Source organism: Scyliorhinus torazame, chromosome 11, assembly GCF_047496885.1.
Source record: "Scyliorhinus torazame isolate Kashiwa2021f chromosome 11, sScyTor2.1, whole genome shotgun sequence".
In the NCBI taxonomy this organism is placed as follows: domain Eukaryota; kingdom Metazoa; phylum Chordata; class Chondrichthyes; order Carcharhiniformes; family Scyliorhinidae; genus Scyliorhinus; species Scyliorhinus torazame.
The window spans coordinates 71042979-71056356 of NC_092717.1; the positions used below are offsets into that span (position 1 = coordinate 71042979).

Here is a 13378-nt window from a genome sequence, read left to right on the forward strand (position 1 = left end):
ATATGTGATAAACTTTGACACTAGGTGCGACACGTTGGGTTGATGAAGATTGTGAAGATTTAAAGACACCAGATTGTCCAGCAGGGTAAGTTCAGTCCGATATTCATAGTTGAAACTGAGCCCTGCAAAAATAAATTTCCTATGGGAATTATTTTTGCAGTGCTTATTGTATTTAATAATGTAGGCTTCAGTAAGAAAATTAGACTTCAATTATAATAATCAATTTGATCAGGTCTGCAACTGATCAACATAATTCAGCAATCACTATTTTGGTGTAGATTCAGCAACATGCTGAATTTAATCATGTTCCCCTTTAATATTATTATCTTTTAAAATAATCTTTATTGTCACAAGTAGGCTTACATTAACACTGCAATGAAGTTACTGTACTGCAGTACATGTTGGTGTTACATTCAACAAATGTATTCCATTACCAATAGTAGGCTAGTGTTTCCACCTTGGATGTAATTGCCGATTTTGGTGCAAAATGTGGCCAAAATTGCTCCTGTTCTGAAAGTAATTTTAAATCCCAGGTTTCCACTAGGGGCTGGTTTAGCACAGGGCTAAATAGCTGGCTTTTAAAGCAGACCAAGGCAGGCCAGCAGCACGGTTCAATTCCCGTACCAGCCTCCCCGAACAGGTGCCGGAATGTGGCGACTCTGGGCTTTTCACAGTAACTTCATTTGAAGCCTACTTGTGACAATAAGCGATTTTCTTTTCATTTCACTTCATTTCATTTCCACTTAAATTCATTTCGGTATCACTAATTGCAAAATCTGCCATGAACCAGTCTGTTGGGTTCTGTTGTTAAAGATTATTTTAAAGAAGGGCAGCACGGTGGCACTGTGGTTAGCATTGCTGCCTCACGGCGCCGAGGTCCCAGGTTCGATCCCGGCTTTGGGGCACTGTCCGTGTGGAGTTTGCACATTCTCACTGTGTTTGCGTGGGTTTCGCCCCCCCACAACCCAAAGATGTGCAGGATAGGTAGATTGGCCACGCTAAATTGCCCCTTAAATGGAAAAAATGAATTGGGGAGACTAAATTGATTTTTAAAAAAAAGATAATTTTAAAGAAAAATTGCTTTGAGTAATATTCCTTGATGTAGTTAAGAGAAGTAACTTAGTGCAGCAAAATTAATACAGCTTAAAATGGGTTTGTCACAAAACAATAAGCATTTTGAATCACATTGTCAATCCACCACCTATGAGTGATCAGATTTTAAGTTACTAAATGACATTAAAAATAGACAAAACTATTTTGATTGGGGTACAGTTGACAGTTCCTTATGAATTTTGTTTTGAAAAATTCATTCAAAACCTTTCAAAATGTCTCTATATGTATTGTATCAACCAAAAGATGCAGCTTAATCTTTTTGGGGCCTACTTAAAGGTTCACAAACAAATACAATTAGCAGAAACTCTCAATACTGATAAATTCATCCTGGGGTCATGGTCATTTTGTGGGTGAGGCGGGCTTTTAGTGCAATATTTATAAAACTAGTGCAAATGATTGCAGAAGCCCGTTACACTGAATGCAATTTGTAATTGTGCTGAACAATACATCACAGTTGCGCAGCACGTCCAGGCTAGTATGTTGCTGGTGAGAAGGTCACAAATTGAACCTGTAGAAAACATTGCTTAGGCCTCGTCGGACTCTGACACTTCTGGACATCAGACTTTAGGAGGAATGTCAAGTCCTTAGAGAGAGTACAGAAGAGGGTATAGATTAGTGTTCGGGGTGAGTAGTATGTGAGAGAATGGCGAAGCGGGAGTTGTTCTCCAAAGAATAGAGAAAATTGAGAGGAGATTTGATGCAATGTTAGCATTCATGTCAAGAGGGCTAGAATACAAGACCAGGGATGTACTTCTGAGGCTGTATAAGGCTCTGGTCAGACTCCATTTGGAGTATTGTGAGCTGTTTTGGGCCCCGTATCTAAGGAAGGATGTGCTGGCCTTGGAAAGGGTCCAGAGGAGGTTCACAAAAATGAACTTGCCGTATGAGGAACGTTTGAGAACTCTGGGTCTGTACTCGTTGGAGTTTACAAGGATGAGAGGGGATTTTATTGAAACAAGATACTGCAAGGCCTGGATAGAGTGGACGTGGAGAGGATGTTTCTACTTATAGGAAAAACTAGAACCAGAGGACAACATCTCAGACTAAAGGGACGATCCTGTAAAATCAGAGATGAGGAGGAATTCCTTCAGCCAGAGAGTGGTGAATCTGTGGAACTCTTTGCCGCAGAAGGCTGCGGAGGCCAATTCACTGAGTGTCTTTAAGACCGAGATAGATAGGTTCTTGATTAATAAGGGGATCAGGGGTTATGGGGCGGAGGCAGGAGAATGGGGATGAGAAAATATCAGCCATGATTGAATGTCTGCGCCTATGTCTTATGGTCTTATGATCAAGGCATTCAAAATCATGGAATGTTTCGATAGAGTAAATTAGAAAAAAAATTGTTTCCAGTGGCAGAAAGGTCAATCGCCAGAGGATACGGCTCTGAAATGATTGAAAGAACCAGAGAAGACAGGAGGGGAAAAACATGCAATGAGTTATTGTGTACTGGATTACACTACCTGAAAGAATGGTAGACGGAGGTTTAATGCTAATTTTCAGAAGGAAATTGGATAAATACCTGGAAGGGCAAAACAATTACAGGGTTTTGAACTAATTGGATAGCTCCACCAGAGCATGATGGGCTGAATGGCTTCTTTCTGTATTGTACCATGTTATGATTCTATGATAGCACTTGCTTGTTATTATCTGCAGAACAATCCGCATTTCTCTCCCAGAAAAGCAAAGCACTGTGGTCAAATCCTCATGCCGGTCTGGCATCTGGGAGAGGCAGAGCATTTAGAACTATGATGAGTGGGTGAAATGAGATAGAGCAGTGGGTTGGAAACTATGAGCAACCCTTGCTTTCAGTTTGGACATGCCAATCTTTGTGTTGTAAATGTGCTATTGATCTGCTTACATGTCTCAACAAAATCCACCATCTAAGCTAGGTAGCAGGCATCTCTGCCTCTGAGCCAGAAGCTCTGGGTTTGAGTCCCACCCCAGGACTTGATGGCAAAGGAAGGGGCGTTCATTACCCGACCAAACAGGTTGAGTGCGTCAACCTGAAAATCCTTCTAAACACGCCAGTGGCTGGCGGTAAGAACAGGAGAGAGGTTTGGGAAGAGAATTGGAATTAATGCTAGAAAATAATTTCAAATGATTGCTCACAGAATGAACAGAGAAATTAGTTTGCCTACATTGGCTAACATGATCTAACCTCCACAGTTTATTATAAGTGAATGTAACCACAGAGAATCACATCGTTCATTGATAGGACAAGACAGATCACAAATGAGTGATCATGAAATGAAAGAAAAATGAATGAATGAATGAAAATCGCTTATTGTCACAAGTAGGCTTCAAATGAAGTTACTGTGAAAAGCCCCTAGTCGCCACATTCCGGCGACTGTTCGGGGAGGCTGTTACGGGAATTGAACGTGCTGCTGGCCTGCCTTGGTCTGCTTTAAAAGCCAGCGATTTAGCCCTGTGCTAAACAGCCCCTGCCATTACTAGTGATTGTTATTGAAATTTAGTTTGGCTGTTTTTTGTTATTGTTTCGTGGCATCCCCAGATCATTACCTGTTTCTGGTTTACCGGTCCATTGACAAATACCATTATGCCACTTCCTCCCAAAGATTATGTTCATACTTTTACTGTTATATATTTTTGACATCTGCAGAAGAAATGCTCACGTATAGTTGATTAATACTTTTAGTTACTGAATGTAGGAAATGCATAATTAATGTAGCTTTTTTTTTAATGGATCCCTTGCTTTAACATTTACGCGTTACACATTTTAGCTTTGTTCGTCCACCACTGATTATTTTCTCTGTGGATGGGTTTCGGGCTTCATATATGAAGAAAGGAGGCAAGATCATGCCCAACATTGAAAAATTAAGTAAGGCTCTTTCTAGTAAAACTTTATTTTAGTAAGTTCAAGTCACTGTTTGTGCCTACTAAAAGATGGCATGTGTCTGCAAACATGCAAATTCTGAATATAAATGAATTTTAATATTATACAACTATTAACTAAATGAACTCATCTATAATATTCTCACAGAGAGCAATATTTTTAAGATAATAAAAACAGAAAATGCTGGATCAACTCAGCAGGTCTGGCAGCATCTGTGCAGAGAAACAGAGCTAACGTTTTGAGTTTATTGCGACTCACAAGGACTCCAAACGTTATCTCTGTTTCTCGCTCCACAGATGCTGCCAGATCTGCCGAGTTTATCCAGCATTTTCTGTATTTATTTCAGATTTCCAACATCTGCAGTATTTTGCTTTTAATTAGTTTTAAGATGTCTGGTTATACTTTCAAAGTGATAAAAGAAAATTTATGAATAAAAATGTTGCTATTGATAAACTCAGACGGTTCACTCCTCGAGAGTGGCTTCTTTGATTCTCCTGCTTCCCTGAAACTGCTTGATTAACGCAACTCACTCGTTATTTCAGACAAGTCCTTGAGATAACTCCCTGTAAGCAGAAGTACGCTTTGAAAATACCAATCAACGCAACATAATTACATCAGGGCATTCAAAATTCCTGAAAGAAACTGCAATGAATAAATTCTGAGTTGATTCGGACCGACTCCAGCACCATGAATGGTGCATTTTAAAAAGTGGGATCCTCTCCAAACTTAGTAAATCAACTCTATTTATGCTATAGGGCTCTTGGAATCATCCAGATCACTTTTAAAGGTGACAAATTTATGTAAGGTAAAGTACTTTAAAATGTAATCGTTATTCTACGCCACTCTCCACAGTCCCTCCATCTCTAAATGGGTTACCATTGAAGATAATCAGCTGTTGAAAAGCTCATGTAGACCATCTGAGACAGTTGATTGGATGAAGGTTCACTGACGCGCAATGCAAAAATCTTCACTGAGCATTGGGTTCTACACTATTTTTTTGTGCAGATCCCAAAAGGGCCCATTGGCAAAGACTAACTTTGCAGAACACAATCTCAGAAAATGGGCATCTTTCAATTTGAAGACTGTCTCCCTACTTGTCCTTCAAATCTGTGTCAATCACATTTGAGCCCTAGCTGTAGAGAGGAGTGTTTCAACTGATAATTCGTTTTCAAGCCTTATGCTGTGAAACACAAAAGCACTTCCTGCTTATCTTTCAATGTGCCCAAAATAGGTCCGGAAGTTTTCCATGGATAATAATGAACATTTCCAAATAGGAAAGAGTTAACCCCTTCAATGTAAATGTGTCTTCTGCCCTTCAGCTTTGATTGATTTGCACAAAGTCATATACCATTCACAAGTAAAGTTAAACATATCTGTGGTTTGAATCAAACCCTGTACTCTTTGAAAACCTAAAAATAACACAGGCTGTTGGAGAAAATAGAACCCTTCTGTTTCTACAGTAACAGCATACAAATGTCTTGTATTTTATTTGCTATATAACGGTTTTATTGTGATTAATTAAAACATTGCAAAATCCAAGTAGACTGTGTGGACATAATGGGGGTAGATCCTGCCCTCTGCAGTTGTGTAAAATTCCTGATATTGAAGTGGACAGTCTGTTTGACATCTCTCCTGGTTTTTATATCAATTGACTTCAATAGAAATGAAAGCAGGAGAGATGTCTGAAGGGTGGCTGATCCCTTCTCACCATCCAAGCCGCCAAATTCATCTTCCAACTGAAAGCAGCAATTTATTTGTACTTCTTTCAATTGAGTTTACTGTTTCACTGGTCATGATAAGGTCTGCTGTAAATTGTGGAGACCAAACATCGACTTGGTGGGGGGAGAGAACCATTTTGCAGAACAGCTCCGATTTCTGTCCATGGCCTACAACAGTGTTCCCATGATGCTCAAAGCAAGCCTGGGGATCAGCACCTCATCTTCAATCTTCTATGTGTTTTTTAATGCTGGCTTGTTTGTTTCATGTTGAATTCAAATGGCTGCCTTATAGCCATTCATGCCTACCTGGAACATCTATTTCTTTTCAATACTCATTAACAATCTCTTTGACTTTTGCATTAAGATATCTTTCGTTATTTAATCTCTCCAGCCTTCGATTCTATCACAACCTTTCCATGTCTTCTTGTTGCCCTATCCTATATTTCACTGGCTTAAAAACACTTACGTTTCTAACTTTCTTCAGCTCTGCCGAGTGTTCATCAACCTGAAACACAGGGCGGGACTTTCCACACAACCCGCTGCGTAGTTAGCGGTGGTGGAGGCAGCCTGCCATTGGCCGGCAGCGAGATCTTCTGGCCCCACTGTTGTCAACGCGATTTCCCATTGAGTGCGCCCCTCACCGCTGGGAAACCCACGCCGGGAGTTCACCAATGGTGGGACTGGAAGATCCCGCCAGCATGAACGGCTGGAAAATCCCAGCCGTTAACTTTGTTTCTCTCCACAGATGCTATCTGACCGGCTGAGTATTTCCTGGAATATTTGTTTACATTTCAGATTTTCAGCATCAACAGTGGTTTACTTTTGTGTTTATGTGCTGATATGTCATCATTTGTTTTAGAATGTTGTTTAAAGTTAGGATCTGTTCAAAAAGGATTTCGTAGTACGTGAATTGTTACGTATATTAATACAGCAGAGTAAATATTTTGCATATTCATTTTGTTGACTTCCCTCAATTCCACTGTTGCAAGGTTTGGGCTTTGGACAGAACTACAAACTTGTAATTGAATGAATTCCAGATGTACACATCTTGCTGCACATCTTTCACCCAAATCTGCATGAGCTTCGTGATTGAAAAATGAATCCAGATGCTTAGTATTTTCAAATGTAACTGAATTTTTATTGTGCAAGTTGTCAATTTCAGAGAATTACATATCAAATCTAAGTGACATATCATGGCTTGTAGGACACCAAACGTGAGTGTTTCTTCCTGGTAGCAATCAATGACATTGCGTCAATGTTGCAACAGACTTTTTTTTACAGATAGTAACAAACCTCTTTGTATTTAGGATCCTGTGGAACTCACTCCCCCTACATGAGGCCAGTATATCCGACAAAAACCTTCCCCAATATGTACACCCTTGCTACTGTAAGTGTTCCATTTTGTATCACTAGCTGTGCTTAAACTATGCATTTTCATTGTAAGCCAATTTCTTTATCTATTGACAAATGAATTACATTATGAACAACTTGCTTGAATTCAAATTGAGTATAGTTTAATTTCAGTGTGCACTTTTGTATGACACAAACTATTCCCTTCATGCTGTATATGGAATGGTGGTCGTTCACATGACAACCCTGTAGATGTATGCACTGCATGATGTGGTATATACTCAGAAAATCTCAAGTATATATCCTCGTTGTGTCAATTTTACCAACATCATTTTCGGCAGTAAGGGAAATCTTCAATTCACCCAAAAGTTCCTGGGATAGTGAGAGGAAAAACAGGAATTCAGTTGCTGAAATAAAAACAGTAAAGCCTGACAAAAGATCTATGCTTGAAAAGTTAACCCGTCTTTTCTTTTCCTTTCCAGCTACTGACAGACCTGTTGTTTGTTTCCAGTGTTTTCTCTTTTTTTAAATGTTTCTCTTTCAGCTCTGATTGCTGTTAGTGGCCCTGCTGAAAGTTCATGCTTGAACTTTCTGGTGAGCTTAGCTGTGATATCTTTCATGTCGATAGCTCACATATGGGGTACCAACATATTGGAGATTTGCTGGTGCAGATGGTATCATGCTAAATTCTGCAGTCAACCCCTTCAGCGAGATAATTATTAGAAGGAAAAATGGTCAGACTGGTGGTTTGGAGATTTATTTCTTTTTAATGACACATTAAGCTTAAACAGGAGCTGGAAAGTAATCAGGCCAGCAACTTCTGTGAAGAGTAAAAAATATCTGTCTTGATAATTATGTGAAATCCTTTTTCTTCTCCATTTTTTGCCTTTTTGTTGATCATGACTATGCTCATGACCCTGATTTAAACTAATTTCATGATAAACAAGCCTTAAAGTACTGACATAGTAGAGACCCTGTCTGCGTAGGAAAAGGAAATATATGGAATTCATTAATGGCAATAGTGTTTTCATTAATGCTGTGTCAATACCTTTTATCCCCTCTTTCAAAATTTCGGCACATTTTATGTAGAGTGTGTAGCCCAGGTTTTGAAATTAGTGAATGAGCAATACATTGGAAACTGAAATACAGCAAAGAATTATGTTAGATTATTAAATTCATTTAAAATTTGTTTTCTCTTTGCCAGCAAACACAAATGTTAGTTTTCCTGCTCTTTGCTACTACATAAATAATTTAGAAATACAGCTTTGAACTCCAGCACTAATTTGCTGTGTTCGGCTTTTAGATGTATATTTTCCCTAGTGAAATGACTTAGTGTGAAAAGGTTGTGTAAATTCTGACGAGTAAAGCTCATGTCTAATCAATTTGCTTTGGTTTTTCATACAAAGGGACTTTATCCTGAATCACATGGAATTGTTGGCAACTTGATGCACGATCCTGTGTTTGATGCCAATTTCAGTCTTCGAGGTCGAGAAAAATTCAATCCTCGATGGTGGGGAGGACAACCAGTAAGTTCTGAGTGTCTCTTATTCTGAAACCTTGGCTGGAAAAAGCAGGACAATTTGCCTCCTAATTTAAGTGCACTTTTATTTTCCAGTGGAAATGTTTAATTAACATTTCATAATCAAACTAAAGACAGAAAATGAAAGGTAGCAGGACTTTGTTTTATCTGTACATGTAAATTCAATATTTCAGAACTAACAAGTTTACATGAACCAATCTATTATACTCGACTTTTTATTATTCTTCGTGGGAAGTGGGCGCCACTGGCCTGGCTAACATTTATTGCCCTTGAGAAGACAGTGGTGAGGTGCCTTCTTGAACCCCTGCAGGTCATCTGGTGTAGGTCACCTTCAGCTCTGTTAGGAATGCAGTTCCAAGACTTTGAACCAGCCACCTTGAAGGAACAGCGATATATTTCCAAGTTAGCTGGGAGTTTGGAGGAAAACCTGCAGGTGGTGGTGATCCCATATGTCTGCTACCCTTGTCCTTCTAAGTGGCGAGGTTGAAGATTTGAAAGGTGCTGTCAAAGGAGCCTCGGTGGTTGCTGTCGTGCATGTTGTTTATTTTGCATCACTGATGGAGGGAGTGAATATTTAAGTCAGTGGAAAGGGTGCCGATCAAGTGGAATGTTTTGTTGTGGATGGTGCCGAGCTTCTTGAGTGCTATTGGAGCCGCATTCATCCAGGCAAGTGGAGAGTATTCCATCACATTCCTGACTTATGCCTTGTAGATAGTGGACCTGCTGACTTGCTCTTGTAGCCACAGTATTTATGTGGCTCGTCCAGTTCAGTTTTTGGTCAGTGGTAACCCTCAGAATATTGATAATGGGGATTCAGCAATGCCATTGAATGTCAAGGAGAGATGGTTAGATTCTCTCTTGTTGGACGTGGTCATTGCCTCTCACTTGTATGGTCTGAATGTTACTTGCCACTTACTAGCCCAATCCTGAAAGTTGTCCAGGTCTAGCTGTGTATGAAATAGGCTGCTAGAGTATCTGAGAAGTTTAAAAAATATCTATTTTTAATTAGAGTATTTCCATTTTACAATAAATATTGGGTGTGATCTACCAGCTGCGTTGTGCTCTCGCTCGAGTGCAACGCGGCCGGCAGATGCCGGAAGAGGGCTCCCATGGGCGTCCCAGCAGCCTTGGGATATACCCAAGTCTCGGAAGGTATCGGAATCAGAAACCCATCCAAAAGGGCGTGACGAAACGGCGCGTGCCCATGTAGGTTTCAAGCCTATGTAGGCAGGCTTACCCAGGATCTATTGGCCTCCCGAGATCTACCAGCCTCCCCAGCAAGGCTGTAGCTGGCCACCATTCAGTGCGGGTCCACACAAACGTGGACCAGGTGGAACGGCACAACTGGGGATCTCCCGGCCCATCGGAGGCCCCTGGGTGGCCAGGGATAGTGCAGGATGGCTCCCTGGCCCTCCCCATGAAAAGCAGTCACCTTGGCATTGCCCCTTTGCACTGCTGCCTTGGCACTGCCAAGGTACCTGGATGGCACTGCCAAGGTGGCAGTAACACTGTCAGGATGCCGGGGTAGCAGTGTAAGGGTGCCCAGGTGCCTGGGTGGTACTTGCCAAGGGTCAGGGCCCGAGGGAGCCATGCCCAAGAAAGGAGGATGAAAGGAGGTATGAAGGGGGGAGGGTGCAGGACAGGTAAGTAAGGGCCTCTGGGCGGTTGCGGGAAATGATTTGTGGGGATCCTGGAAGGGGGGTGCCTGTAAGGGGATGTGGAGGGCCTGAAGATGGAGGACCCCAGGGACCCATAACAGAGTGTCCTCACTTGGGGGGGGGGCAGGGGGTAATGTCCTTGTGTGTGGGGGATGACATTGTCCATGGGTAAGGGGTGCAAGCTCATTTAGAGATCGGGAAACCCTTTCAAAATGGCAGCCTGATCTCTGAGAGTTCAGTTTCCCAGTGCTGAAAAAAATTCTTCAGGCTCGATTATTCTGCTGTGCTCGCCGTAAGATCACCATAGACAGTGCGGGAATCATGTAAAGCTTCGTTGACCTCAGGCCAGAATGTCTGGTCTTCGGGTGGGCGCCCCAAGTGTGGGCTAAACCAGTGAGAAACTCCCCAGGGGCACAAAAGTGATAGCGGTGGGAAACCTCCTGCAAAACCCACCACAAGTGAACTGAGAAATGTTTCTGTTAAATTCTGCCCATTATAACAAAACCCACATTACCCACAGCAGATGATACACAAAACCAACATAATAAAAGCCCCAACCAACTGTACACACCTCATCCACAGAGAGGAGAGAAAACTAAAAAAGTAACAATCCTCTTCCCCCCCCCCCCCCCCCCCCCCCCCCCCCCCGCCCTCACCCCCATAGAAACTGACGGTGACTAATTCCTTAAAGTAGGTAATGACTAGCTGCTACCTCCAGTAGAACCCCTTAATCAACCCCTTAACGTTGTAGTTGACTATCTCCAGGTACAAGAATTTCATTAGGTTACCCAACCATACCAAGATGCTGGGTAGAGGAGGAGACCTGGACCCCAGCAGAACTTGCCTCCGGGCAAGAGACAAAGGCAAGGACATCTGCCTTCGCTCCCTTCTGCAACCCCGGCGAGAGTATCTGAGAAGTTATGAATTGACTGAACATTCTGTAACAGTCAGCGGCATCCCCATTTTGGGCCATATGGAGGGAAGGTCAAATGCTGTAGCAGCTGATGATGGTTGGACCTAGGATCTGAGGAACCCCTTGGCCTTGGCTCAGTGGTAGCAGTTGCTAAATGAGCCAGTATCTTGTGACCTATCTAGCTCCATTCAGGGGGTTCCAGTACAGAATCTCAGCTGGAATGATGTGCTGGCAAAAGTGTTGTCATTTGGATTATTGAACTGAGGCCCATTTGGCCTCTCAGATGGCTGTAAAAGATCCCCTGGTACAATTCAAAGAAAAACGGGTCCCTTTTCCCAATGTTCTGGCCAACATTTATCCTTCAGCCAATATTATGAAGAAAAAGCAGATTATTTAGCCATTTTTCTTCTTACCATTGTTGCCTACATTTCAGGAGTATTCAATTAGCTGTGAAACTCTGAGGTACCATGTACATATACAAGTTCTGTACCCTGAGGTACCATGTACATATACAAGTTCTGTACCCTGAGGCACCATGTACATATACAAGTTCTGTACCTGCAGGAAGTGCTGCCATCTCCAGCTCCTCCAAGACCGAGTTAGGGAACTGGAGCTGGAGTTGGAAGAACTTCGGATCATTCGGGAGGCAGAGGGGGTCATAGATAGCAGCTTCAGGGAATTAGTTACACCAAAGATTGGAGATAGATGGGTAACTGTAAGAGGGACTGGGAAGAAGCAGTCAGTGCAGGGATCCCCTGCGGTCATTCCCCTGAGAAACAAGTATACCGCTTTGGATACTTGTGGGGGGGGGGACTTACCAGGGGTAAGCCATGGGGTACGGGCCTCTGGCACGGAGTCTGTCCCTGTTGCTCAGAAGGGAAGGGGGGAGAGGAGCAGAGCATTAGTAATTGGGGACTCTATAGTCAGGGGCACAGATAGGAGATTTTGTGGGAGCGTGAGAGACTCACGTTTGGTATGTTGCCTCCCAGGTGCAAGGGTACGTGATGTCTCGGATCGTGTTTTCCGGGTCCTTAGGGGGAGGGGGAGCAGCCCCAAGTCGTGGTCCACATTGGCACTAACGACATAGGTAGGAAAGGGGACAAGGATGTCAGGCAGGCTTTCAGGGAGCTAGGATGGAAGCTCAGAACTAGAACAAACAGAGTTGTTATCTCTGGGTTGTTGCCCGTGCCACGTGATAGTGAGATGAGGAATAGGGAGAGAGAGCAATTAAACACGTGGCTACAGGGATGGTGCAGGCGGGAGGGATTCAGATTTCTGGATAACTGGGCTCTTTCTGGGGAAGGTGAGACCTCTACAGACAGGATGGTCTACATCTGAACCTGAGGGGCACAAATATCCTGGGGGGGAGATTTGTTAGTGCTCTTTGGGGGGGGGGGGTTTAAACTAATGCAGCAGGGGCATGGGAACCTGGATTGTAGTTTTAGGGTAAGGGAGAATGAGAGTATAGAGGTCAGGAGCACAGATTTGACGTCGCAGGAGGGGGCCAGTGTTCAGGTAGGTGGTTTGAAGTGTGTCTACTTCAATGCCAGGAGTATACGAAATAAGGTAGGGGAACTGGCAGCATGGGTTGGTACCTGGGACTTCGATGTTGTGGCCATTTTGGAGACATGGATAGAGCAGGGACAGGAATGGATGTTGCAGGTTCCGGGGTTTAGGTGTTTTAGTAAGCTCAGAGAAGGAGGCAAAAGAGAGAGAGGTGTGGCGCTGCTAGTCAAGAGCAGTATTACGGTGGCGGAGAGGATGCTAGATGGGGACTCATCTTCCGAGGTAGTATGGGCTGAGGTTAGAAACATGAAAGGAGAGGTCACCCTGTTGGGAGTCTTCTATAGGCCTCCAAATAGTTCTAGGGATGTAGAGGAAAGGATGGCGAGGATGATCCTGGATAAGAGCGAAAGTAACAGGGTAGTTATTATGGGAGACTTTAACTTTCCAAATATTGACTGGAAAAGAGATAGTTCGAGTACATTAGATGGGTCGTTTTTTGTACAGTGTGTGCAGGAGGGTTTCCTGACACAATATGTTGACAGGCCAACAAGAGGCGAGGCCACGTTGGATTTGGTTTTGGGTAATGAACCAGGCCAGGTGTTGGATTTGGAGGTAGGAGAGCACTTTGGGGACAGTGACCACAATTCGGTGACATTTACGTTAATGATGGAAAGGGATAAGTATACACCGCAGGGCAAGAGTTATAGCTGGGGGAAGGGCAATTAT

General features: G+C 42.9%; 1 protein-coding gene across 3 annotated transcripts in view; it reads left to right on the top strand.

Moving 5' to 3' along the window:
* enpp2 (ectonucleotide pyrophosphatase/phosphodiesterase 2) overlaps positions 1-13378 on the top strand; it is a 291596-nt gene that overhangs the window by 81047 nt on the left and 197171 nt on the right. For all 3 annotated transcript variants that reach the window (XM_072467399.1, XM_072467398.1, XM_072467400.1), the window contains 4 exons: positions 25-85; positions 3855-3952; positions 6993-7072; positions 8442-8561. In XM_072467399.1, the coding sequence (XP_072323500.1) occupies positions 25-85; positions 3855-3952; positions 6993-7072; positions 8442-8561 (359 nt within the window). The remainder of the gene's footprint in view (positions 1-24; positions 86-3854; positions 3953-6992; positions 7073-8441; positions 8562-13378) is intronic.